Genomic DNA, 23,960 nt, shown 5'->3' on the forward strand with positions numbered 1-23,960 from the left:
TTCATGACTCTTTCCTGATCCAATCTTTGCAGTGATGGCTACAAAATGGTGATTTTTCCAACTCTGATGCAAATACCATAAGGCTCTCAATATTTAAGTATACAAGTTTTCTCTTATTTCCTATTCATTTCTTCTCTTTTCTGTTTAATATTGGTGTGGACTCATCACTTCGTATTGTTTTTCAAAGATTGTAAATGTATTACTGTAGTTAATTTTGTGTTGTAATAGCACTCCAAAATTGTTGTTAGCATTTTCCTGTTTTCTAGTATTAAGATAATGTTTGTATGTGGTGCTTACCTTTTGTTAGGCTTACCTTTTGTCTATCTATCCCAGTTCTGGCATCTACTTTTTGAGTACTGTGCTTCTTTTTAGTAGGGAAATGATATTAGAAACCAAGATCTAGCCTTTGAATGTACACTTCACTACTGGGATATCTTTGCTTCTTTGGCCTTCTAAGGGACAGAACTAGAAATTATACTCATGTATGTAGTATATATGCATATATTTGCATTTACATATAAATCTATGCACATATACATTCACACATATATATACCATGTACATATATGTACGTATCTTAGAAATCATCATTTACACTGATACCTCAAATTCTAGTCACACAGTTCTATTCTGCCTTCTCTCATTCCATGTTTATATCTATACTTATATTGAAAGAGGTAACATTCTTCCAGTGATAATATATAAGTATAGAAGGAACAAAAAGTGGATATATAGGTATTGAAAGAATAAAAGTCTTAGGATAAATATATTGTAGGGATGAGGTTATTTTTTTATTCTAATTAGTTATACATGACAGAAGAATGTATTTCAATTCATTGTACACAAATGGAGCATAACTTTTCATTTCTCTGGTTGTACACGATGTAGAGTTGCATTGTATGTGCAGTCATACATGTACCTACAGTAATGATGTTCATCTCATTCTACCATCTTTCCTGCCCTGTGTCCTCTCCCCGCGCCTCCCTCCACTTTGCCAATCAAAGATCCTTCATTCTCTACTCCCCTGCTCCACTATGTCCTCTATTCTGTACCATTGGTCTTCATGTCTATTATGGTGCCAATACCATGCTGTTTTAGCTCAGTAGTATAGTTTAAGGTCTGGTTTTATTGTGATGCTTCCTGCTTCACTTTTCTTGCTAAGGATTGCTTTGCCTATTCTGGGTCTCTTATTTTTCCAGATTAATTTCATGATTGCTTTTTCTATTTCTATGAGGAATGTCATTGGGATTTTGATTGAAATTGCATTAAAATCTGTATAACACTTTTGGTAGTATGGTCATTTTGACAATATTAATTCTGCCTATTGAAGAACAAGGGAGATCTTTCCATCTTCTAAGGTCTTCTTTAATTTCTTTCTTTAGGGTTCTGTAGTTTTCATCAGAGAGGTCTTTCACATCTTTTGTTTGGTTAATTCCCAAGTATCTTATTTTCTTTTAGGCAATTATGAATGGGGTAGTTTTCCTAATTTCTCTTTCAGAGGATTTGTCACTGATGTACAGACAATGCATTTGATTTATGGGTGTTGATTTTATATCCAGCTACTTTGCTGAATTCATTTATTAGTTCTAGAAGTTTTCTGGTGGAATTTTTTGGATCCTCTTAGTATAGAATCATGTCATCAGCAAATAGTGATAGTTTGAGTTCTTCTTTCCTTATTCGTATTCCTTTAATTTCTTTTGTCTGTCTAATTGCTGTAGCTAGAGTTTCAAGGACTACATTAAATAGAAGTGGTTAACCAGTTGTTGGAGTTGGAGTAGCTTTTGTTTTTTATTTCATAATTGACATCTATTCTCATTTCATTATGAAGTGATAGAATGCAGAATATCTCTCTCTCTCTCTCTCTTTTTTTTTGGTATTTGCTAAGAGTTGCTTTGTGGAATAATATATGGTATATTTTAGAGAAGGATCCATGTGCTGCTGAGTACATTCACTCATTGATTGATGCAATATTCTGTAAATCTGTTAAGTCTAAATTATTTATTGAGTTATTCAGTATTATTGAGTTCTATAATTTCTTTGTTTAGTTTTTGTTTGGAAGATCTATCCAGTGGTGAAACATGCATGTTAATGTCACCCAGTATAATTGTGTTGTAGTCTATTTGACTCTATTTCAAGAAGAGATTGTTTGATGAACATAGATGCTCCATATTTGGGGGCATATATGTTTATAATTGTTATGTCCTATTGATGTATGGTTCCCTTAAGCAGTATGAAATGTCCTTCTTTATCCCTTTTGACGAACTGGCTTAAAGTCTATTTTATCTGATATGAGGATAGAAACCCCTTCTTGTTTATGCAATCCATGTTAAGTGGTGTGCTTTTCCCCAACCTTCCACCTTCAGTCTGTGAATTCTTTTCCTATGAGATGAGTCTCTTGAAAGCAACATATTATTGGGTACCCTTTTTTATAATCCAATCTGCCAGTCTGTGTCTTTTGATTGATGAGTTCAGGCCATTAGCATTCAGAGTTATTATTGAGGCATGGTTTGTATTCTCAGTCATTTTGTTTGTTTTTCGTTTTTAACTGGATTTGGTTTCTCCTTTGATTGGCTTTTCCTTTAGTGTAGTTCCTCCCTTTGATCATTTTCATTTCTTCCTCATGGAATGTTTTGCCAAGGATGTTTTGTAATACAGGCTTTCTAGTTGTAAGTTCTTTTAACTTTTGTTTATCATGGAATGTTTTTATTTCATCATCAAATCTAAAGCTTAATTTTGCTGGATATGATTCTGGTTGGCATCCATTTTCTTTCAGAGCCTAGTATATATTGTTCCAGGTCCTCTGAGCTTTGAGGGTCAGGGTTGAGAAATTGGCAGAGATCCTAATTGGTTTCCCCCTGTATGTAATCTGATTCCTTTCTCTTGTGACTTTTAAATTTTTCTCCTTATTCTGTATAAATTATAAATCTGTTGTGATTTTATAATTTGGTGTCCTGTAAGCCTCTTGTATTTGATTTTCCAATTCATTTTTCATGTTTGGAAGATTTTCTGATATTGTTTCATTGAATAGACAGTTCATTCCTTTAGTTTGTAACTCTATGCCTTCCTCTACCCCAATAATTTTTAAATTTGGTCTTTTCAGGCTATCCCATAATTCTTGAATGTTCTGCTCATTGTTTCTTACCATATTCACTATGTGTTCAACATTCTTTTCAAGATTATATATTTTGTCTTCATTGTCTGAGGTTCTGTTTTCCAAATGATCTAATCTGTTGATGCTTTCTATTGAGTTTTAATTTGGTTTATCATTTCCTTCATTGCAAGGATTTCCAGGGATTTTTGTTTGTTTGTTTCAGAATCTCTGTCTCCTTGTTGAATTAATCTTTTGTGTCCCGTATTTGCTTATGTAGCTCTTTATCAAAATGATCTTTTGTTGCCTGTGTTTACTCTTTTATATCACCCTTTAATTCATAGAACATTTAATTATGTACATCCTGTACTCCTTCTTTGATATTTTTTTCTTCTGTGCCGGCCAGGGATTCTCATAATGTAGTATCTTTGTTTGTTTGGGGCACTTTCTTCTCTTGTTTTTTCATGTTGTTTATGTGTCTAGTCCTCTAGGAGTTCAGATCTGAGGTGTTACAGTTTTTACCCTGTAGGCTTAGAATGTCCCTGGAGGATTCCAATACCTCTTTTTTAAGGGTGAGATCAATATTGACAGATCCCAATCGCAACAATATGCAGCCTTAAATCAAATAGCTCCTATTAAGATGTTACAGTTTTGTCGCAATAGACAGAAATGGTAAATTCAATTATTATCTACACAGTATAAACAGTAGGTTTCCAAAGTGTCAACACTTTTTTATGGTGGACAGAAAGAACACAGGGGGAGGTGTAGGATGAGATGTTATGGAGATAGGAGGTGAGAATATAGAGTTATTAGATCTTAGGAAGCGTGAAAGAAGATTCAAAATAAGTTGGCTGCTAGCAGGAGAATAGAGAGAAAGAAAAAGACTTTAGGGAGACAGGTGAGTGGGAAGAAAGTAGAGAGAATACAAAAAGCAAACAAAAAAATATTAAGAAAAAGAAAATGTAAAAATAAAAGATAGAAGAATATGCAGCACAACTTTAATATACTATTTAGACATCCCAGTCCTCAGTAGCATGAATCTCAAAGGAAAGTTAAAGGATTGTTTCTGTTGGAGCCCAGTATCCTTCCTGCTTCCCTTCTCATCTGGCAGGTGGAGTTGTCTATTCTTTGCTGGTATCTCCATCCTCAGCATGGTGAAGGTTATTAGGGTGGAAGGGTTGGTCTTGGAGGTGGAACTCCTAGAGGTGGGATATAGCACTTTCCGGTCCCCAGTGGAAGACTGCATCCCAAGGATCTCCTCTGGGGCCCGTTCATGTGATGTGGGCACCTGGTCTTATCCCCTTAGATTGCCTGTAGACCTCACAATTCCTGATCTTTAATTTAGTCTCTAAACTATGTCTCACTCACCCCGTCCCTTTCTACTTCTCAGTCAGGAACCTCTCTCTCTGGAGGTCCTATGTGCTGCACTCTGGGACCTAAGCATTTGTCATGGAGAGCTATTTTCAATCTGTCAGATCAGGACCAGGCTTTGCAAGCTGTGGCCAGCCATGTAGTTGCAATTGCTGTGCCAGGTTAGTGGCTGGGTGTGGGGAGGATTTGGGGGACTATAGGCACCTTGATATTGCTACTAGGCCCCAGCCAGTGTCCCAAGATGGGAGTTACCCCAACTAAAGATGGTGATGACAGTAGCGAGGATAACCCAAGATGGCAATGAAGGTATCCCAAGATGGAGGAGACCACTTTCAGAGATGGGGCATCAGGGTAGGCCAGGCTGTGGCATGGGGCTGCGTATTTGGAGATGCTGCTCTGTGGCATGCAGTGCTGTATTGGACAGCTGTCTCCAGACCCTTTCCCGTGTCCCCAGGTGCAGGCTACCATATGGAGGGCAGTGGTTGCACTGTCCCAAGATGGAGATGATTCAGGGAGCTGCAAGTTGGTAGAGGGAGGTCTGCACAGGCTCAGCGGCTGGGGACCCTCTAATAACTCACAGAGAACAGTATTCCCACTGCTTGAATCCCAGATCACAGAGCAACAAGGAACGCAGCCTCCCTCTAGCCTACCGTCTTGAATCTCAGATGGGGTTATTTGTAATCTCTGCTTATAATCTTTGAATTACTGTTACCTCTTAAGCTTGATCTCTATTTTGTCATACTGTCTTACATTGTAGAACATATGTACATATTATATAATATTTTCTATGCTTCTTTTTCCCTATTTGGAATATCTTATATACTTTTATTCATTGTCTTTATTCTTTATTGTTATTTTTTGAACGGTGGGGAGAAAATGCAGAATCAACCTATTGCTGTCATTTTCCCAATATAAAAGCATATATTTTAAGTGAGAAATTTCTACCTTGGGACTGATAGAGGTAGGTATTAGGTAACTACCAAATGAAGTGAGGCATAAAATGTTTACTCATAGGTAAGTCATCAGCATCTCCAAAGAATACACCACACATCATGTCCAGCTACAATAAGCATTTTTTGCTAATATACTATAATCTCTAGATGGGTGATAAGTTATAAAACTGGGTTTAATTTTTGTTACTCAGAATGGGGACTCTTAATCCCCCCTAGCACCTTAGCTTTTAGGCAAAAATGAAACAAGGACAAAGTACAATTTATAGAATAAGTTTCATTTGAAATGACTTTTAAAATAAGAAATATTGATATGTTATTTCCTCCAGTTAAAGTATGTATCAGATAATAACATTATGAAATTCAGAAACTATTCATCTGAGGGTGTTAGAGATATAACTTGCATATTTAAATCTTTCAGGAATTTGACTTTGAATGAAATTGTCTTTACGTTTAAATTAACTTATAAGATGTTGATTAGCAATGATAATAGCAGCTGAGAGTTACTAAGCACTATGTGTCAGGCACTATGCTTGGAGAGCATTTTGTAGGTGAAATTGTATTTAAATCTCACTGTTTGACATGGGTAAACTTCTGTTTCTATATGTTGACAAACTTGCCCTACAATTAAACAGTTGATGAGTGATTCAGAGGCATTTCATCCCATCTCCATACTCTGGAGTGAAATTAGGAAGTTATGTACATTTTCTTTCCAAACAGAGATGGAAAGAGTGTATATTTTGCTGTCCTCACCCTCTTGTATCTGCCTGGTCTCCATTGAAGTAGTTGCTTTTCCTATCCTATGAGGAAAAGGACTCTTATTATAAGTCTCATGCACAGTGAAGTCATTCTTTTCTGTTTCCAATTTTCCAAGTGGCCCACTACAGCTGTCAAAGCATACTTTATAGTGGGAAACTTGGTAGGAGGAGGGATTAGGGAAAGTCAGTTTCTGGACAGTAAGTTGTCTTGAACTGAGATATAAGTGCCTAATTAAGAGATGAGTTGCTGAATCTTGAATAATATTTCTTACTTCATTAGAAAATAACAAATTAGGCATTAAGGAGTTAATATCATTGTAGTACATTTATTCTGAATATAAATTGAGAAAATCTTAGTTATTTAAAATATAGCTAAAACAATAAAATGTAATTCTAATTAAAAATGTGAAGCTTCTGGTTTCTTAGAGAAATCTATAAGGCAAATATTTCCACATGATAAAGGTTACACAAATATTAAGCACCATAAATGACAATAGATGATTTAGAACTTCTAAATTTGCAATGTGTGTGTCTTCCGTGCTGACAGATGGCCTGCTTTGTTTTATTGCAGCCTCTTCCTTGGTGGTGCCACTGCTGAGTTCTCCAGTTCTCTTTCAGCGATTGATTAGCATACTTCTTTCCTTGATGTCAACCTACTTGCTCCTAAGCACAGGGTATAAACATAGACACATTTTTTAATTTCATAATAGCAAATTTTAAGTAACATATTGACATTTTCTCTATTAGTATTTAAGCTGTGGAGATAAAGAGTGTTTTGTAAATCTTGAAGTATAAATTATAAATATTTTCTACTCTGTATGTGACCTGATCCATAATCTCCTATTTTCTTTATCATTTTCATACCTTGTCTGTTGTCTTTTTCTATTTTTTGTACTGAAGTTGCTAAATTTTCATTCAACTACAGTGTTAGAAAATTCATTCCATCTCTAAAAGTTTAATCTAAACAATGTCTCAAAGACTTAGAAGGTGCTGGGAGCCATTAGCCAAGTAGATATGACAATTTCCTTGCCAGCGTACCCCATGTTGCTGACATGTTGCAGCGACATTGAATGTAGGTGACCTTGCTCAAGGACCAAGGCAGATTAGGGTGTTCCCGGTTTTAAGATAATCGTGTTTAGGGCGTTCCCAGTTTAGGTTCCAGGTTTAAGGTTTAAGATTATTCCTGCTGGGAATAGGGCGTATCCTGCTGCCTGAGTTCCCCTTGAGTTCTCACAGGATTCAGACAGTATATCTTGGAGATAGAAGCCCAGTGGATGTGGATTTGGGAGAGAACGTGGATTTGGGCAGAGAACGTGGATTTCCCCAGAACGTGATTGTAGACGGCTGGTGTGAGTTCGGGAATAAAGAGTTGCTGTTTGAATCTACAAGCTGTGTGGTGGCTCGTGATTGTGTGCCCAGCCAGACTGCGGCATTTGTGCCCAGCCAGACTGCGGCAAGAAGGATTTTCATTTTGGGGGCTGGGGTTATAGCTCAGCGGTAGAGCGCTTGCCTCGCATTTGTGAGGTACTGGGTTCCATCCTCAGCACCACATAAAAATAAATAAATAAAATAAAGATATTGTTTTTTTTAAAAAAAGGATTTCATTTTTGTTGCATTCTTTTCATGCATTTTATTTTATTATTTTGGTTTATTTTGGGTACTAGAGAATTTTCCCAGAGGCACTTTACCACTGAGCCACATCCCCATCCCTTTTTTATTTTTTATTTTGAGATAGGGTCTCGCTTAGTTGTCCAGGTTGGCTTGAACTTGCAATCTTCCTGCCTCAGCCTCCCAAGTCACTGACATTACAAGTGTGGGCTACTATACTGGCTCATGCTTTTTAAATGATGCTTTAGAGCTGGGTGTATAGCTCAGTGCCCTTATCCAGCATGTGTGGTCTCTGAGTTCAATTCACAGTATTGCAAAAAAAAGAAAATATATATATGGTCTAATTTATTTGTTGTTATTTGAGTATAATATTTTAGTTTTATTCTTATTCTTACATGTTTTACAGTCAAATATTCTTTCAAGGAAATTTCAAAATATTTTCTCAAAAGTTAAATAATTTATTTATTATTGAAATTTTTTTTTACAAAATAAAATAAAGTCTTCAGTAGCTTGATTTAACATGAATTCTGAAGCATTCTTTAGAACTTAATTATATACACTCCCTAATTACTTTGAAGGAAAGAATTCTTCACTTGCTTTCAAATTTCATCCTTATGAGAGTGAGAAATATTTACATTTAACACACAATAGAACAGACAAATTGATCAGTAGTACAGACAAATTGAATAAATACTACTCAAAGTTCAAATTTTGGCCCAAATAGAGTATTTTGATTCAAAATTAGACTAAACCAAGGGATTTACCCTTGTAGATAAGTTTTAAAAGCCATTTGGGTCCAAAACCTGGGTTAAATCTTTGGGAAACTTGCTTGTTCTAATTCAGGATTTAGAGACAAGTTCTCAAAATCTTTTCATAGTTGCCCTTAACATCCTAAGTGACCTTGAGAGTTCTTGTAGACCCAGATAGGAAATGAAGTAGGATTCTAAATCTCCTTTTCTCCTCAAAGCTTTCCACACCTTCTATCTTCTCTCTTTTCCCTGCCTAACCAGATGTGGGCCACAGCTATGAAGATATAATATGAGCATGAAAGAAATTTCTACCAGTTACCTAACAAGATCTTAAAATGGACTTGCTTTGAGATTTAGAACTTTGAACTTTCAAATAAAATTTGAAGTATGTGACCATATGTTCAAGAGTGTTAACCATCATAGGACCTTAAAACCCTTCACGTTTTCCTCCTTTTTTGATGAAATTTTAGAATAAATAATTTTGTTATATTAGCACCCTTCAAGGTAGAAATGAATTAGAATATGCACACATTTTTAATCTAAACAAGAAAGCAAAAAAAATAAAATAATTTCTTACCCACCATTTTGGTATGACATACAAATTTTATTAAGAGATCTTTCTTTTTAATTTTTTTTTTTTTTTAGTTGTCAATGGACATGTATTTATATGTGGTGCTGAGAATCAAACCCAATGCCTTCACATTCTAGGCAGGCATTCTACCATTGAGCTATAACCCCAGCCCTAGATTTTTACCCAGAAGTTGACTTAAGGAAATAAATATTTGAGTGGGTCCAGAAATAATGTGCTAGCTTCTATATAGTCACTTAATTATGAATAAATTCATTTCCTTTTTGGACCTTTAAATTCTAAAGCAGTATATGTTCAAATAAATATGTAGTAAATTAAAAAATAGGAACAAACCCAGAAATAGATCTGGTTTGTTGGGTTAGAAATGAAGGAGGAAAGGAAAAAAAGGAAGGATACTTAAGTTTAATTTTGAGTGGAAAAACTTTTATAATGTAGCATTAATTAAGCATATAACTTACCTTGGGGGTGCATATTAAAGGTTTTAAATCATCAATTTAGTGGTCATGAGAGATAATAAAACAGATCATCAGAAGGATGTTTATTTTAAGAAGAAAAAATGTTAGAGTTCATGTCTAAAATCAAAATATTAAGGCCAAATATGACCTTATTAATGAATGCATTAAGAGATATAGTATTCAAGATCAGAACCTATATTTAGCTTTGCAAAAAAATAAAAAATATCTTGAAATAGTACAGTCCAATCAGTTAGGTTAGTACATTTTTTTCAGTGTCAGATCAATTTTGCAAAATTTATTCTACCTGTTAGGGTTCAGCATCACTATTTTAGATAACCTAGAGGTTTCTCTATGTAAATTAAGGAATTTTCAGAAATATAGGATACTTGAAAGAAATGCAGCTTTAATGCAGTTGTAATAATCCTAACAATGCAATCCTTAATTTTATTTAGTGAAGATTTATTTTATGCAAATGAAAGATATGGTAATGCTTGAAAATAGTTTGTCTTGTAAGTTGATTAAACATTTTCCTCTGAAATATTATTTACCTTATCACATTGTATAGCAAACTATAATATAAACCTAAATACCTTATCAGCCCTATTTAGTTTGCACAGAGACCAAATCAGCAGATCCTAGTTTAGTAAGGTTTTTTCTCTTCAAACCCATGATGACATTTTATTGATATTTCAGTTTTTAATTCATATTTGCAGACTTTACACAAAATTCTCATTGTCTTATGAGATAATATATCATAGGAAGATTGTCATGATCTGATTTTATTCATCCATATTTTACCCAAAAAAAAAAAAAAGTGGTCATAGTATATACTTTTTTGAAAGGAAATAAATCTGTAGCACCATTTGTAGAACTAAGGGATTTGTTTTTATACATTAGGAAGGAATAACTTCATATATAACTGCAAGTATTTTAAAAATTACAGTCCCCTTTTGCTTAGATATGTACCTTCTTGATTAATTAACCAACAATTGTTTTTTCTTTCATATCTCCAACGTCCTGAGTACTAGGAAGTCATACAGAGAGAATTATTACTGTAGTGTAGGCATTCAACAGAGTTATAAAGTGCTATATAATGAGGACTGTTAGGTAAATTATAAAATGGAACAAATTATTTTGAGTTAAGTTGTGATTGTATGATGTGAAGAGTGACTAGGAAGGAATTTGAGTAGGGGGACTGAGTTAGGGCCATCAAGCTCTCATGTGGAAGTTGAACTTGAATGGCATTCTAAATTTTGTCTTCCTTCCTTTTTTTCTGTCATTATAAAAGTAGTATTGCCATATTTTAGAAAAGAATGATAAGGGGAAAAGTTATTATTACATGTTCCTTTTGATATTCTGCTATATTTCTTTCTAGCCCTAACTCTGTATTTATCTTTTTTTTAACGTAGAATTTATCATAGTACATGTCCTACTTTGTATCATTTTTTTTCTATTTAACATTATTTTACAAGCATTTTTTTCCCCGAATGGCTCATAGTTCACTAGCCTTCATTTTGATAGATATTTAATATTTCATGATATGAATGCACCCAAATTCCTCTGTTTTTAATCATTTTATTTATTTATACTTTTTGTTATTATAAATAATATTTTGAGCTATAGTATTATGCATAAGCTTTTTACATAGTTTAATTTTTTTCTTTCTCAATATAGCATAGATGGCCTTTGAATATATACTTTTCTAGAAACTTGCATCTGTCTTAACAACAGTGGCATTTCATTTTTAAATAATATTAAATACTATTTTAGTAGGCCATAAATGGTACTGCTTTGTACAGTTTTCTATACTTGCTTTACTAATGATATTTTCTCATGTATGTAATATCTGTTCACATCCATGGATGTTCTAAATCTTACATACCAAAAGATTTGTGCTTGCTTTTTCAAAGGCGTTCCTGTCCAAGCTTCAGTGTTTTCATTTTATGATTGCGGTAGAATTAAAAGTATTTTGTTTCTTATGGTGTCTCATGCTTAGAAAATGGTGCCATAAGTGAGGGAAAAGGGGAAAAAAATTTAAAAACAAGGGAGAGAAATGAATTACAGTAGATGGGGTAGAGAGAGAAGATGGGAGAGGAGGGGAGTGGGGATAGTAGAGGATAGGAAAGGTAGCAGAATACAACAGTCACTAGTATGGCAGTATGTAAAAACGTGGATGTGTAACTGATGTGATTCTGCAGTCTGTATACGGGGTAAAAATGGGAGTTCATAACCCACTTGAATAAAATGTATGAAATATGATATGTCAAGAGCTTTGTAATGTTTTGAACAACCAATAAAAAATAAATAAAATTTTGACAAAAAAGAAAATGGTGCCATATGGCCTAGAACTCAGTAGTTGAAAAGTTAAAAGAAAAATAAGCTTGTTTACCTTCTTTTATCTTGTAACTTCCAATTAGGTTAATAGCTCATTCAAAACCACTTCTGGTGAGCTGGACCTGCCATAGTGACAAAACAGAGTTTGTTTTTCAAAGACTTTATAAACTAATAGGTGCTGTCTTCATATTGACATGTGATTAAAACTGTGTAAGTACTATAATAAAGCATTTTGTAATTGCAAAGGTGGAACACTTATCCCAAACCACAGCAGAAGCTGCTTAAAAAAAGTTTCTGTCACCATGTTACCTCGTGGGCACTTTTCTTTTTTGTGGCCACGTTACACTCCAGCCTACAAATATATCATATTTAATCATTCTCTTGGGCATGTAGTTTTCTCTGAACTCTCTGTTCTGTAAACAATATTACATCCAAAATCTTTATAATTGGAATTTTCTCAGAGTACATTTCTAGAAATGGTATTATACATTATGAATATTTTTGAGATTTATGTCTACTACCATATGGCCTTCCAGAAGTGTATATTTCTATAAAGAGAACACAAGAGTTCATTTTCATTGCACTCTTGTCAAGAATATTTTTTAATGCTGATAAATAAGTGTATAGTATCTCATTATTGTTTTGATTTCCATATTAGTTATTGATGAGGCCAAACATTTTTATGTGTTTATTGGATCTTTTATTTTTTTTCAAGAAGTTCGTGTTCCTGTATTGCAGTCATTTTTTTAGAAAATTTGGAAAGTTCATCTTTTTCATATATATATAAAATTTTGCATTAGAAATTATCTTTTTACTTTTGTCTTAATGCTTTCTTTCTCTTTTATGAATAACTTATTTTATTAATTATTTTTAAATATCTTTACTATTTTAAAACTTGTAATTATCTCAAGATTTAATACATTTAAAAGATGATAGTGTTAAGAGTTAAATTTTAAATATTATTTTCTTCTAGAAAACCTAGAAAATTTAAATTTGTGACAGTGTGGCTGAGGAGTATTATCAAAATTATTTAAAGAGAGACCTCCAGTATAAATTTGAGTTTTTATTTGTTCATGTATTTTTCTTCTCGTTTCTACCCTTCCTCCCCCTACTTCTCACTACTTAGGTATGAAGCTCTCTTTCCATTAGTGTTATCATGTTTGATGTTCATCTGGATACATATGGAACAAGAAACCCTACAACAATCTGGTGTTTGCTGTAAACAAAAGGTGACTTGTCAATTGCATTTATCTGAGAACATTGAAATATTCTGTGTACTATAAGGGAGTCATGATATTTCATCGAAAATTCTATCTACTTGAAATTTTAGTATTTAAAGAAGTTTAGTAAATTTTATTTAACATAAGCAATTAAGTTAAATAATTTGCAAGAAAAAGTTTCACTTATCACAGAAAAACACAATTTAATAGTTTTAAAAGCAATGGATAGGTTGAGTTTTTGTTGTTGTTTTTGTAGTTATAGATGGACAGCATGCCTTTATTTTATTTGTTCATTTTATGTGGTACTGAGGATCAAATCCAGTGCCTCACACATGCAAGGCAAGCACTCTGCCACTTAGCTACAGCCTCAGCCCTCCATTGAGTTTTTCTTAATCGTTGATATTTAGAGAAAAATGCCCTTCATTTTATTTTTCCTTGTTTTCACATCCAACATTTCCTTTTGTCAATTTATTTTAGTCAAAAGAATTTTCATGCTGTCATAAGTTAATGTATAAATTTGATCATAAGTCACCATTTAAGTTCCCACTGTTGTTTTTCCTCCACATTCTAATCCAAGATTTGTTCTGTCATCTTAGTGGTTGTGGCCTTAGCACACATCTTACACTGCTTATGCCACACAGTATACTTGGAATTGGCTAGAAGCCAACCACATTTTTAAGGACACCTTGATCATGCTGAGTTAGAGAACTAAATTGATGTTTGTTGCCTTTTTTAGAACTGAAGGTCTTGAGAAATTGGTGATAGAATATTTACAGTTTTACTGAGGTCAGATAAATGAATATTGCAGAAAAATACTTTGACAGTTGATCCATCCTTAAATGGCTGCAATTGAGTTTATAGAGAAGCATTGATAATTCAGAATAACTAATTTAAGTACCAAAGACTCCTTATTGAAGTATATTAAGTAATTTCTTGTGTTTAACTCTGAGCCTTGGAATATTAATACATAAAAAGCCGTTTTGATCAGATTAATGTAAATGGTAAGAATTAAATATTTTGACAGACTAACTGAGGGTCATTGTCACTTTTTATATTCTATTTTTAACTGAAAGCAAATCTGTCTTTTTCTAGAAAATAGTATTAAAGCACTCCAGGAACTTAAAGAGGAAGTAGTGGTGAGGGTAGTCTTTCTGTAAAGTCAACCTGGGGCAGAGGAGTTAAGCAAAAGTACACCCAGCTTGTTGTAATTGAGTGACTCTCCATTTTACCAAGACCAGGGATGTTTTGCTTTCTTAGAGAAAAAAATAACATTTTGAGTGCAATAGAATTAACAGAACAAAGAAACAGAGAAACATTTAATTTTCCCATGCCATTTAATATACCATACTTGGGTTTAAGAAGATCAGGACTCAGGCTGGGGTTATAGCTCAGTGGTAGAGCGCTTGCCTAGCACTCATGATGCACTGGGTTTGATTCTCAGCACCGCATATAAATAACTAAAATAATGGTCCATTGACAATTAAAAACTATTTTAAAAAAAAGAAGAAGAAGATCAGGACTCTCTCTGAAGAACCCCTTCTTACCTTTGGGAAAAAAAGGGAATTCCCACTTTTATTACATATAAAAGTAATAAATGAATAAAGACAGGGTCTCGCTAAGTTGCTTAGCACCTTGCCATTGCTGAGACTGGCTTTGAACTCACGATCCTCCTATCTCAGCCTCCAAAGCTGCCAGTATTACAGGTGTGCACCACCATGCCCAGCCTTTGCAGATTTTTTTTAAGGTGTAATTTTGCTGTAGAAAAAAATTTTTGTCCATCATTTTGCTAGCACATGGTGTATTTCTGCCATGATAACTTGGCCATTGTAAGTTTAACCTTTGAAGGTAGAAGTAAGCCAATTTTTAATGTGCATTAATGTGTTTCTTATTATCTCACAGCTCACAAGTATCCAGTTCTCCTATAATACTGATATAATTCAGTTTCGACATCTCTGTCTGGATGACATCCGTAGAGCTTTTTTCCTTGTATCCTTTGTTGGAAGTTTTAAGACCTGCTACCTCCCATTTAATGGTGTGAGAATACTTGGAAGGTATTAATGTAATAGCTCTTAGTGTATTAACTCATCTCAGCCATAGCTTTCTCATATATATAGTTCACATTTTTAAAGTTTTTAAATACAGAAAAGTATAAAGAATAATGTAATAAATAAATGTGTATATTTTCCATCATTCAAGATATCAACAATTGAGATTTTATCACACAGGCATATTTTTTTTTACAAAAATTAAAATGTTATAGTAAAGCTGGAGTCTCCTTTCAACTCCTAACTCCAGTCTAATTTCACTCACCCTGGAAGCCATCACTGTTATGGGTTTGTATCTTTTTATATGTGTTTCACATGAAATTTATATTATATAACATCTGTCTCATAAGGGTTTTGGGGTCACATCAGAGGCAATGTTGCTGAAGTATATACAGTAAAAAGAAAAGTCAGTATGATAAAGCGTCACTTTGGGAAGGCTGGCTGACCAGCTCCAAGAAATTCATAGGGAGTTATGCCTTTTTTAAAATTTAATGTTTTTCATCTTCATTGAAGTATAATTGACAACAATTTTACATATATATATTTACAATGTTTAACTTGACTCGATGCTTGGATATACATATACATTCTAAAATGATCATCACAAACTAAATAAATACCTCTTGTTTCACATAGTTATCATTTTCTTTTCTTCCTTCTTATCTTCCTTGCCTCCTTCCTTTTTGGTGAGAACGTTTAAGATCAACTCTTCTGGCAGATTTCAAGTGTATAATGGCTAATATATAATATAATAGCTAATACATTGTTAACTGTCATCACTATGCCATACATTAGATCTCTAGACATTATTTATTTTAGGTAACTAAAACTTCATACACTTTGACCAACACCTTCTTTTTTCCCCCTCCTCCCAGCCCCTACTGACCTTGATTCTACTTATTGTTTCTAAAGCTATTTTAGTTTACACATCTAAGTAAAATCTTATAGTATTTATCTTTCTATGTCTTCTCTGAGCATCATGTCCTCCAGGATCATGCAAGTTGTCACAAATGGCAGGGTTGCCTTCTTTTTTAAGGATAAGTAATATTCCATTGCATGCATGTATATATATATTTTTTTCTTTCTCCATTCATCCACCAATAGACATTTAGGTTTTTTACATGTTTTAGCTATTATGAATAATCATGTAATGAACATGGGAGTATAGATATCTCTTGAAGATACTTTCATTTTCTTTAGATATATACCAGAAGAGGAATTGCTGGGTCATGTGGTAGGTGTATTTTAATTTTTTGAGGAATCTTCATAATGTTTTCCATAATGGCTATACCAGTTTATGTTTCTGCCAGCAGTTTATAAGGATTTTCTTTTCTCTACATCTTTGCCAACAGTTCTTTTTTAGTGTAGCCATTCTAACAGGTATGAGGTGATATCTTATTATGGTTTTGATTTTCATTTCCCTGATCATTAGTGATGTTGAATATCTTTTAATATATTTGTTGGGCATTGTGTGTGTGTGTGTGTGTGTGTTGTCTGTTTTAAGAAATATCTTCAGATCTTTTGCCCATTTTTCCATTGAATTATTTGTGGGGGTTGTTGCTGTTGTTAATTTTGAGCTGTGCAAGTTCTTTATATATTTTGGATATCTACCCCTTATCATATATATGGCTTGTAAGTATTAGAGGTATTTCCTTTGAACTTACTATAAAATAAACAAATATTTCCTTTGAACTTTCTTCCAAAAAAATAAATACTCTCATTTTCCCCTCTCTACCCCTGGTTTTCATTCTTAATTTCACTTTTCTCTGTCTTCACAGATTCTTTCCACTCAGTCAATGCTAACGAAAAAAACTTTTCCCCCAGAATACTACATCCCCCTAAGTTACAATTGTATTTTGTCCTGTTTACTACCAAACTTCTTGAAAGAAAAATCCGTAGTAATTGCCATTATTTCCTTATAATCTATTCACTATATCCACAAGCCTTAGAACAGTGCCTGGCACATAGTAGTGCTCTATCAATATTCGTCAAATGTCTCTGCTGAAACTGTACTCTGAATGGTATGCAGGGGTTTCCTGACTTCACAGTTTCATCTATTTACTTGACCATGCTGTAACATTTAATTCTATTGATTTTCTTTTTTCTTTTCCCTTGACCATTAGGACTCTATACAAGTTCTCCTTTTAACTTTTTATATCATGATTCCTCTCTAAAACCCCTTCCTTTCCCTGACCTTGAACCATATGTTTTCTCCAAGATACACCATTAACCTTTTTCTGTGAGGCTGGTTATTGCCATCCTCTCCTATAGTGGTGACAGACACCTCTGTGCTAACAGCTTCACCTCTGCTAATCTAGCTTTGACTTCTCTCCTGACGTCAGGTGTCACATGTCCAACGTTCTCCTGGGCATCACCAAATATAGATTCTAACCTATCAGCTCTACTCCTCTCCAGAATTATTCTGTGACAGGCCTCCTCTCATTTAATGCCATCACCATGTTCACAACCACACAAATTTTTCAAACTGCTCCTTGCCTATTTCTAAAGTCCCATTGCCTCCCCACAGTCTTTCTATGTCCACTGTCACTGCACTGATTCAGACTTCCTTATCTCTGACATGGACTACTGAAATAACTCCCTTGGTGGATTTCTTGCCTCCAATTGTTTGTTTTTCTGATCAGAATTTTATACAATCACTGATATTTCTTGATTATGTGACTCACATAAATACTTGCTACTTTTCATTCTTTCTACAGTAAAGTTCAGGGTTTTTAATAATATGTCTCCAATCTGTATTTCATATTTCATCTTTTACTCTATCCTTCAATAAACTCTTTTTTTAAGTTTCTATCACATCTTTCTATTTCTTGACTGTGTTATTTTTTCCCACTGTTTCTTTACTGATTTTAGTTACCATATCAGTCTGTTTATATAGTCGTAGTGCCTTGCTTTGTCTCTGACATATACTAGACAATAAATGTTAGTTGGTTAGATAATTGGTTAAATGAATGGATGCATGAATCTATTTAAAGCTCAACTCACCAACTCATATGCCACTATTTCACTGAAAGTTTTTGTGATTCATATTTCTTATTTAGGGTTTCTGTACCAATTTTTACATATATAATAATAAGATAACTAGCATTTATTGAGCTCTTTCATAGGTGAGGCATTATTTTAAGAATGTTACTAGCAGTAAACTCTGGGCACCTATAAGATTAATACCTACTTTTGATTACTGTACTAACATACATCTAACTTTAAGAAATGCCAAGAAGATGCTCAAAATTTTCTGTAGTCTCATTGTCTAATTGAATTATTCTGAAACATGCTTGTTTCTTTCTGAGCCTTTCAAAGAGTCTAGCATGTGTTTCACATGTTGTGGGCACATAGCAGGCGGTTAAGAACTAAATTGTCTTGCATATGAAGGTGTCTGTTGTATGTACTAGGTCTGCATTTTTCTTTTGAAAAAGTCATTAACAGCTAACTACAGATAAGGTCCAACTTGTTCATGTTCAAGAAGAGGAAACTAATCTTCCCAAAGTGACTAGTGACCAAAATGACTTACCAGGCCTCAGTTCTCAGTATGTTGCTTCTTCAGCTGGTTTTTTCAAAATATATATATGAGGAATATGATTAAACATTCAGTTAAAACAATTATGATCAGTGTACAAGTCAAAAAGTAAATTCCCCTCATGTTGAATGGGCGTGTCTTTTCTAAATGAAATTGGTATGAATTCCAACTTGCTTTGGCATTTCCTTACCTCTTTTTTAGGTTTTCTTTTTAGTGACAGCATTTTTTGGAACTGGAAATATAGCCTCTATTAACAGGTAATTTTAAATGAAAGTATGTGTTTGCGTGTGTGTGTGTGCGCATGCATATCCAAAAGAATAATACAAATTAGAACTTCCCTGATTTTTGTTCTGTACCTTGTTTTTCATACTCAATGATATCTTTTAGGGATTAGTGTGTATCATCACACACAGACCTATCTTGTTTATTTTCAGTGGCTTTACAATATTCCTCTGTATAATGTATGCTTGTAGGTTTGTTGTTTTTTTTTTTTCAGTTGTATAGGGACACAATGCCTTCATTTATTTTTATGTGGTGCTGAGGATCGAACCCAGTGCCTCACACAGGCTAGACAAGCACTCTACCACTGAACCACAACTCCAGCCCCTGCTTGTGCTTTAATAAGAGTAGGTTATAGAGAATTAATTTAAACATCATTTAAGCAGAATATTATTTTAAAAGTTACAGTATGAATTCTAAATTCCTCTTTTTTTTTTTTAATGATTCCCTAGCTTTGATCTTGCCTCTGTCTATTGCTTTCTGACTGTATTTAGTCCTTTCATGATGGGATCCCTGATGATGTGGAAGGTTAGTTTTCTTTTTCATTGTTTGTATTAAGCTGTTGGTTGACTAAGATTATGAATTCATTGTGATTTAAGATTATTAAATTATAAAATTTGACATTAAAATTGTAAAGTCATTGTAATAGAGTTAAGTAGCCATAGAAAGAAGATACCTTTAAGACTTGGCATTGACACCAATACTAAACTGGAGGTGGTACATTCTTCCCTTTACTTCTAAATACAGTTAATTTTCTTGCTCTACTCTGAAAGAGTACTTGATTCCAAAAGAGGATTCCATACTAGTTTCATAAAGGCCTATCAAAGGTTATTAAAGCCTGTGGAGAAGCTGTGATCAAAACTGCAGTGCTGTTCAGGATTCTAAAGTCCCCTGAACCTCTGGTCCCCACCTTGAGACAGACAGCATGTTACAATCTTTCCTCATAATCCAAGTACCTAGAATTGACTCATTCCCTCAACAAATATGTCATTGAGTGCTTCATTCATGGATGTGGCAGACACAACCTGAGTTCTGGCAGTAGAAAAATGACGTATTCTCAGATTTCCACAGGTATAGACTCTCCAGTGGAGTATAATTTATGTTCATCCTTTTCTTCTCCAAGGTCATTTTACTTTTCTTGTTCCCACTAACAAATTTCCTCTACCATAGTCTCTGGCACATTTTATGTAGTTAGTACATATTTACTTAAATAAAGTAATTAATGCCTACCTAAAATTATTACCTTCTCTTCAGATCATATAAGTAGCAATTGTTAAAGGTATATATTCTCTTAAGGAGTTTCATTAATGTACTAATACAAAAGTTAAGTTTAGGAAATGTTGAAAAGATATTCTGGATTTTCTTATGTCTATTCTCTATTGAATTATTTGAGAACATGTTATTGCTTTCTTAATTTTCATTCACATTCTTTAAATCGTGGTTGTTCTTTTCTCTATTAAAAGACCATAAGCCTAATTAAAAATAAGACAGAAACAAAGACAGACAGGGAAGCTGGCAAACTGGTTCACATTAGAATACTGATCTGTAATCTCCAGCATAATTCAGTGAGTTTTAACAGCATATACATAAGATGACTTTTGTTGACTTATCTGTCATCAGTGAGGGCCCCCCTTGTTTTATTCATATGTCCTTCACTTGGAAAATAAACTTATACAGTCTTTTTTTTTTTTTTTTAACTAGAGACTGAACCCAGGGGAGCACTTAACCCCTGAGCCACAAACTGAGTCACATCTCCTGCTCCCTCATCTTTTAAAAAAAATTTTTTTGAGACAGGGTCTCATTAAATTGCTTAAATCCTTGCTTAGTTTCTAAGGCTGGCTTTGAACTTGCGATCCTCTTGCCTCAGCCTCCTGAGCCACTGGGATTACAGTCATGCTCACCATGGTGTGGCGTGTGTGTTTGTGTGTGTGTGTGTATGCATATATATACATATACATATTTTTTTAATTGGTCATTGAAAAATAATACCTCAAAACATTAAAAGTCTTGGCTCTGTATTATGAATTTTCAAGTAGTATAAATTTTCTTATACCTTTCTCTATATATTTTCAAATGTATTGCAATTAATAAGAATTTTATAACCAGAAATAAATATGTATCTTTTAAAAAACAAAAGGTACTGATAAAGCATGAATCATATTTATAGTGTTACATTATCAAATAGCCAGATGAGTTTAGAGATCTGTAAATCAAGTTACCAGGTGCTTAATCTATTTTATTTGGGCATTCTATGCTTTTCACAGCTGCTTGGAATGGTTTGAAAATTGATACTAATTATTAAAATGAGTTAAACACGGCAAATTTTATAATAGGTTTTTATTTGGAGTATGTATTGATGTTTGTTATCTTCTATGCTGTGTATATTAATGTAGATTTTTAAATCAATTTTATCACTGTTCTGTGTCCTTGGAATCATGTTTTTACTTCAGTGTTTGCTCCACACTAGTATATGTGAAAGTTATTTGAGAAAGTATTTGTTTAAAAGAGTGTTTCAAATGCTTCAGTTACCAGTGGCATCATTTGTTCTTTTAAACAGATTCTAATTCCTTTTGTTCTTGTCATGTGTGCTTTTGAAGCAGTTCAGTTAACTACACAGTTATCATCAAAAAGGTAAGGTTAATGATTGAGAAGTATTGGATTTTCCCATTTTTAATAAGTGAGAGTAAACATTTGAAGATATTTCATGTATTGCTATTAAGACCCTGCTACATAGATTGTTACTTACAAAAATGAAAAATATTTCACCCTTCTAATCAGAGTTCAATTGTTGCCAGAGGAAATTAATTGATTAGATCCTCTAGCAGACAGATATGCTTTCTAAGCAATAAAATGTTATTAGAATATTATTTAACTAGTGAGGAACTTCCCTAGCAAAGGGTGAAATATTAATGTTAAATATTATAATTAATTACTTGTTTCTTTTACATATAACTGTGCCTACTAAAACAAGGGATATCATTCTAACTTCTTTTGGCTTTTTTCCTAAATATGTATTAGACAAATTTTTTAACATTTCATTTTCCATGGCTTGAAACTAACTTTTCTAAATATCAGTAATTGAGTTTCTAGTCTTGATTTTTACACATTTGAGAAATGGGGTAGAAAGTATTCTTTCTGAGTTTTGATGCATTTCTAGAGCAATCAGTCTTGATCAAGATTCTGGGAGAGAAGCTGTTAAGTCATCTGTTTATTTTTTTTAAACTAGTACAATTGCATTATCAGCATAGGCATTCTCCAAAAAACACTTGATATAAATATAAAGGTTCTTAGTAATTTGTTATTCTTGAATCACAATGGCATACTAAATGTTGAAAGAAACAGGGCTGGGGATGTGGCTCAAGCGGTGACGCGCTCGCCTGGCATTCGTGCGGCCCGGGTTCGATCCTCAGCACCACATACAAACAAAGATGTTGTGCCCGCCGATAACTAAAAAATAAATATTAAAAATTCTCTCTCTCTACCTCTCTCTACCTCTCTCTCTCTTTAAAAAAAAAAGAAAAGAAAAGAAAGAAACAACTAGCATTAACATAAATATAAATGTTGCTCTTGATGAGCTTAACCTAAAACTAGTTTAGCACACTATTGTGCCATAATTTTTTTAAAAAATGTTTTTCTAATATGTAAGAATAGTAAAAATTTTGTTTGTAGTTTGAAATGTTAGTATACTTTTGCAGGATGTCTATATGAATATCATATTGAAAGCATTTACACTTTTTTGTCAATATCACATGGAAGTGTTATTCAGATGCAATAAAAAAAATGAATGACAAGTACTGCCCTCCATTTCCGTGAATAAACTTTTTACAGAGGGTTTTAATTAAGACTTGATTGAAAACTGGGACACGTGGAATGAAAAGTCAAAGGCTTGTCAGGATATGTGTGTGTGTGTGTGTGTATTTTGTGTGTATGCATGCCTGTGTGTATAGTAATTATATCTTGATATTGATGCAATGAAAAACCGAACACCAAGGGAGAGAGAGAACTGACGCAAAAGGTAGCCAAACTAAGGTTTTATAAAAATACTCTCTTTTACCCATTAAATTCTTACAAGACATTGACATTTCTCCCAGGATTTCACACAGACTTCTAAGATTGAATATCACACATTAAACCTAGCAGTTTCCTTTCTTGTTTCCTTTTTCACACAAGCCTAAGTCCATCTATCCTTTACTGCCATATTCACTTTTTAAATATCAGTGATACCATCACTCCTTCATTTGCACATTTTCCTGGGGTTTTTGTTGCTAAACATTTTCTTATAGCTCTTGAAAGGATAGAGATTAATGTAAGAGTGTAGCTTATACTAATAATAACCTGGTTATTAGTTCCATAATTCCAAGGCTGAGTTCATCAAACCACTGAGATGATTCTAATTATATTCTTCTGATTCCTTAAAATATGTATTGAACAAAGGTAAAGTAGAAAAGCTCTGTTAGGGGGCTGGGGATATAGCTCAGTTGGCAGAGTGCTTGCTGCACAAACACAAGGCCCTGGGTTGAATCCCCAGCATCACCAAAAAAAATAAATAAATAAAAATAAAAAAGAAAAGAAAAGCTTTATTAGCATTATTTTATTTTTCATGACTTAAAATTAACTTTTCTAAATATCAGTTTCTCTTAGTAACTGGATTCATCAACAAAGCTTTGTATATTTTGGGTAGAGGCCCAAAAGAAGGAGTGTGGGGCATGAAAAGTACCGGATGGATGATCTGTTGGGAATGTTTTTGGCTGTAACAAAAATCTAACTGGTGGTAGATGTGTCTCCTGTAAAAGGGAGTCCAGAGGTCAGTCACGCAGAGCTAGGGTGGCGCTATGAGTAACCCTACCTTTCACTCTCCCATTTTTAGGGCATTGCTTTTCCTAAAGGGTTATTTAATTATTTTCATTTGGATCTTAATGTACCTGACTGTGCCTGTTGTATTAACTATAAATTGTGTGTGTCTCTCTCTCTTTTTTTTT

At 33.7% G+C, this 23,960-nt stretch overlaps 1 protein-coding gene across 5 annotated transcripts in view; it reads left to right on the forward strand.

The window, feature by feature from the left end:
* Positions 1–23,960, forward strand: part of Pign (phosphatidylinositol glycan anchor biosynthesis class N) — a 119,511-nt gene that overhangs the window by 69,474 nt on the left and 26,077 nt on the right. For 4 of the 5 annotated variants that reach the window (XR_011704780.1, XM_027949079.2, XM_071602692.1 and 1 more), the window contains exons 22-27: positions 6,739–6,841; positions 13,029–13,131; positions 15,022–15,108; positions 18,904–18,959; positions 19,434–19,509; positions 21,539–21,612. Coding sequence is in view for 4 of the 5 variants with exons in the window: in XM_027949079.2 (XP_027804880.2) it covers positions 6,739–6,841; positions 13,029–13,131; positions 15,022–15,108; positions 18,904–18,959; positions 19,434–19,509; positions 21,539–21,612 (499 nt within the window). In the remaining variant the exon portion in view is untranslated. The remainder of the gene's footprint in view (positions 1–6,738; positions 6,842–13,028; positions 13,132–15,021; positions 15,109–18,903; positions 18,960–19,433; positions 19,510–21,538; positions 21,613–23,960) is intronic. The other variant, XM_071602693.1, reaches the window with a different exon arrangement.

The sequence above is a fragment of the Marmota flaviventris genome, chromosome 16 (assembly GCF_047511675.1).
Source record: "Marmota flaviventris isolate mMarFla1 chromosome 16, mMarFla1.hap1, whole genome shotgun sequence".
NCBI lineage: Eukaryota > Metazoa > Chordata > Mammalia > Rodentia > Sciuridae > Marmota > Marmota flaviventris.